This window comes from Rhinolophus ferrumequinum, chromosome 15 (assembly GCF_004115265.2).
Source record: "Rhinolophus ferrumequinum isolate MPI-CBG mRhiFer1 chromosome 15, mRhiFer1_v1.p, whole genome shotgun sequence".
In the NCBI taxonomy this organism is placed as follows: domain Eukaryota; kingdom Metazoa; phylum Chordata; class Mammalia; order Chiroptera; family Rhinolophidae; genus Rhinolophus; species Rhinolophus ferrumequinum.
The window spans coordinates 48,514,013-48,517,826 of NC_046298.1; the positions used below are offsets into that span (position 1 = coordinate 48,514,013).

Sequence of the window (3,814 nt, forward strand, 5' to 3'; positions counted from 1 at the left end):
GTCCCAGCAGCCCCAGCATCCAGCCTCCAGCCCTAAGCCCGCAGAGAAACCTCCTCTAAGTGGATGTGTATAACAAATTTAATACCCCCTTCTCCATCTCACAAAGGTTTCTTACATTTTTGTACAAAAACCCAGGCCTCCTTTCCCTCTCCCTCCCCATCCCAACACAAAAAGTAATTGTTTAATAAATAATACATGCTCCCGCTCAGGCCCAGAGGAGTGGGGGCCAGGGAGACACTGTGGCCAGACTTCTTAGAGATCCAAGAATCCGGGACCCCATTTCTCTCCCCCTGGGGGCCCCTGAGTCCACCTGCCTCCCACCCACCCCCTGAAATAAATAAGTATAAATAAGGCACAGATGCCCCAGCCCAGGTCTCCTGGAGGGACCATCTCTAACTAGGGGAAAATAATGGGGGGGTCCTCTGGCTGCCACGCCCCCAGTCCCGAAATAAATAAATAAATAAGGTCTGGCAGTGAAGGACGCTGGTGGCTCTGGGTTGCGGGTCACAGCCGAGTCTTGAGCAGCAGCAAGCCCCGAACGGCCCAGTCCAGCGTCAGGTGCAACCCCCCAAGGATGGCGTGGGCCGCCCGGATGCCTCCCCAGGCTGAGGCTGGTGGGGCCAGGGGGGGCGCCGGCGGTTCTGGGGGTCCCTGGGGCAGTGCCAGGCGGGACATCTGTTGGGAGAAGACAGAGGGCTAGCAACAGGCCAGGGGTGCAGCGGGGGACCAGGAAGGGGTGTTTGGAGCCTCTACTGAATCAGGTTGGGTGGTCCAGGCTGCATATTTCCAGAGTATCTCTGGCCTGTGGGGTGGGGTGTCTGGGGAGGGAGTTCTTCAGGATATTGGGTTCAGAAAATGGAGGCTGGGGCCAAAAGGTGGGGGTCTCAAGGCTGGGGTTCCAGGGCCAAGTCCAGGGGCTTAAGGGTGAGGTCTGTAGAGTCAGGGCTGGCATCCTGGCCCTGGGTAAGGGCTAGGGTCTCCAGTGTGGGGTCTCAGAACTGGGAGCTGGAATTTGAGGTCCAGGATCTTTGGGATCAGGTCCAGGGGTTTCAGAGTCTTGGGGTCTCAAGGGCTCAGAGCCTGGGGTCTTCTAGTTTCACACCTCAGGGTCTAGGCTATTGAGGCCTGGGACTTGTGGAGCCAGGGACTCTAGGCTGGCTTTGTTTGGGTCAGGGTCTGGCATTTTAGGGTTTGGGCATCTCAGGGTCTGGAGGTTCAGAGTTTCCAGGGTTTGGGGTCTGGAATGTGGTGTCTTGGAGCCAGGATCTCCACATTGTGGGTGATGGTTTGGTCTACTGAGTCTTAGGGATTCAGAACTGGTGTCTCGGAGTCACAAGACCATGTGGTCTCTGAGTTTTTGGGTGGGAGTTAAGAGTTTCCAGGCAGGATTTTGGTATCTGGGGCCTCAGGGTCTCAGGGCAACACGATATTAGGGACACAGGGTGAGGGTCTTGGAGCAGGGGCATCATACCAGGAGCTGCAGCCGGCGTAGCAGTCGGTCCAGCCGGGCCTGCAGGCCTCCCAGCTCAGGCTCCAGGGTCCTCAGGGAGGGGCCTCCCACCCGGCGCAGCCACTGCACGTGCCTCAGGTAGGAAAACAGGTCTGCCCGCAGCCGTGTCAGCACGCCTGGGAGCTGGGGACAGGGCATGAGGGGCTTCAGGAGCACCTGGCACATACCCACTCTGGCCCCAAATCCCCCCAGGTCCCCACCACTGCCCAGCTTCCACCTTCACCCCCATCCATCTCTCCTGCTCTTACCTGCAGGGCTCCCAGTGCCCCTGCACTCATGGCCAAGGTGGGCAGGGAATCCAGATTGTGGTCCCCGTCGGCTGGGAATTTGTCTCTCTGGGGGAAAGAAGCTATGAGGGGGACGCTGCCCAGTTCTGCGTGGTCCATACACCCCCCACCACAAGCCTCAAATTCCTGCCTCCCCCTCTCTGCCACGGAGGGAGCCCAGATACCCACTCCGTCACTCCCGGTCCCGGCTCCCGCCCATCCCCTCCAGTTTCTCCTACCAGTTGTGCGGCCAGCTGCCGAGTGTCAGCCAGGAGGGAGCGCGTCAGGAGGACGGCGCTGTCCAGCTCAGCCCGAGGGTCTGCGGAGGCCCTTGGAGGGCCAGGAGGTGGCACTGGGGCAGCAGCTCTATCTGGCCACAGGCTCAGCGCGACCAGGACCAGGCAACAAACACCTTGGGGCAGAGAAGGCGGAGGGCTCAGGCGGGACTGGTGGGTCCGAGGGACGAGGCACTGGAGGCCTGGACTCGTGAGTCCGAGGGTGGACAGAGCCTGGACCCGTGGGTCCCAGCGGGGAAGGCTGAGGGTCTTGCGTCCCAGGACAGACCGCCCAAGGCAGGTCGCCGGCCGGGGCGGGCTCCCCTCTCCAGCTCTGGCTGCCCCGCCCGTCGGAGCAGACGCGGCCCCGGGCGGGTAGACGGGCCGGGCGTCTCCCGTCCGCCCCCGGACGCCGGAATCTGGGCCCCGGGGCGGGGCATGAGGGGGAGGCACAGGCCAGAACCTGCCCCCCTCCCCGGGCCCCGGGAGCCCGGGCCGGGCTGAGAGCAAGGGAGGAAGCCCTGGCCGGAGACCCCGAGGTCCTGGTCCCTCCCCAGAAGACCCCTCCCAAGTTGAGCCGAGGAGGCCCGCCACAGTGCGGGATGCCCCGGCACACCTGGGCGGGAGAGCCGGACCCCGCGGCGCTGTGCAGGGGCCAACGCCGAGGCCGCCCCGGCAGCCCATCCCCCCGGGTCCCGCCCCCCGCTGCCCGCAGCCAATCAAGGCCCCCGGGCCGCCCCGCTCCCGCAGCACACCCCCAGCCCGCCCCCCAGGCCGCTCCCGCCGCTGTCCGTCGGTCCGTCCGCATCCGTCTGACTCCCCCGTTTCTGTCTGCATCCATGTCTGTCTGTCTCTCTCTGTCTCTCTCCTTCCCCTGGCTCTCACCTTCTTGGGCTCTCTGCCTCAGTTTCCCTCGCACAGCCTCTCTGTCGAGGTCCCTGGGTATGTGCTTCTCTCGGTCCCCACTGACTTCCTGGGGGGTCCCAGGACCTTTGGGGTCACCTCCCAGCATTTGTCTCTCTGTCTCTGTCTGGGGGTCTCCATTTATTGGTGTCTCCGCGTCTCCGACTGTCTCTTCATCGCTCCCTCTGCCCGTCTGGTCTCCAGGCCTCCTGCTTTCCCTGGCTCTCCTCTCCGTGTCTGCCTCCCCATCGCTCACTCTCGCTCCTGCCTCTGTCCGATTCCGGTGTCTGCTCCCGACCCTCCCCGCCTACGGTCCCTGCCTCCCTCCCTCCCAGTCTCCCGCACCCCATTAACTTGAACCAACTTACAGTTCATGTCCCCACAGGGTAGGGGTTCCCCAGGGCAGGGGCAGGGAGCCTTTAACCCTTCCCTGTCCGCCGCCGGGGAGCCCCAGGGGTCAGCTGGGCCTCGGCCTGGGGAGGGGAGGCATGTGCCGTGAGCAGCCAGGGCCTCGGCAGTGAGGGAGTGTGTCGCCTGGGGGGTTATATAGGGGGCCGGGGCGGGCGGGGGGCAGGCGGCAGGGGAGGGCGGCCTGACACATCCTGACTCACCCTCCCTGCCTGCCTTTTCCATTCAGACGGAGCCGGCTGCCTCGCAGGGCTCACACCGCCTCGCTCGGAGGAGGGCACGGAACGAAAAGTTGGAAAAGTTGAAAAGGGAAAGGGGGGGTGGTCGGAGAGGGGCTGGTGAGGTCATTGGCGTCCCCTCCCTCCACCTCCTCCCCGGCCGCCGGCGCGGCAGACACACACGGCTCAAGAGCTGGGGCCCCCCGGCTGCGGGCGGGGGGTCGGCTGGACCAG

At 64.3% G+C, this 3,814-nt stretch overlaps 1 protein-coding gene across 2 annotated transcripts; it reads right to left on the reverse strand.

The window, feature by feature from the left end:
- Positions 1–60: 60 nt before the first annotated feature.
- On the reverse strand, positions 61–3,473 carry IL11 (interleukin 11). 2 transcript variants are annotated; one of them, XM_033128892.1, is made up of 5 exons: positions 3,323–3,467; positions 2,016–2,188; positions 1,759–1,845; positions 1,472–1,633; positions 61–675 (listed from the first exon to the last, which is right to left on the reverse strand). In XM_033128892.1, exons 1-5 carry the CDS (start codon positions 3,327–3,329, stop codon positions 505–507), a joined length of 600 nt encoding a protein of 199 aa, XP_032984783.1. In that variant the 5' UTR covers positions 3,330–3,467; the 3' UTR covers positions 61–504. The 2 variants fall into 2 exon arrangements, with proteins under 2 accessions (XP_032984783.1, XP_032984784.1); XM_033128893.1 differs by lacking the exon at positions 2,016–2,188 and having other exon boundaries at positions 238–675; positions 3,323–3,473.
- Between the last annotated feature and the right edge of the window lie 341 nt (positions 3,474–3,814).

Bases quoted from the DNA above. Each gene is read 5' to 3' on its own strand.
- IL11 (XM_033128892.1), bottom strand. The intron at 1,846-2,015 runs GTAGGAGAAACT...TCTTTCCCCCAG, and splicing joins GGCAGCTGGCCGCACAACTG to AGAGACAAATTCCCAGCCGA. The intron at 1,634-1,758 runs GTAAGAGCAGGA...CCCTGTCCCCAG, and splicing joins GGGCACTGGGAGCCCTGCAG to CTCCCAGGCGTGCTGACACG.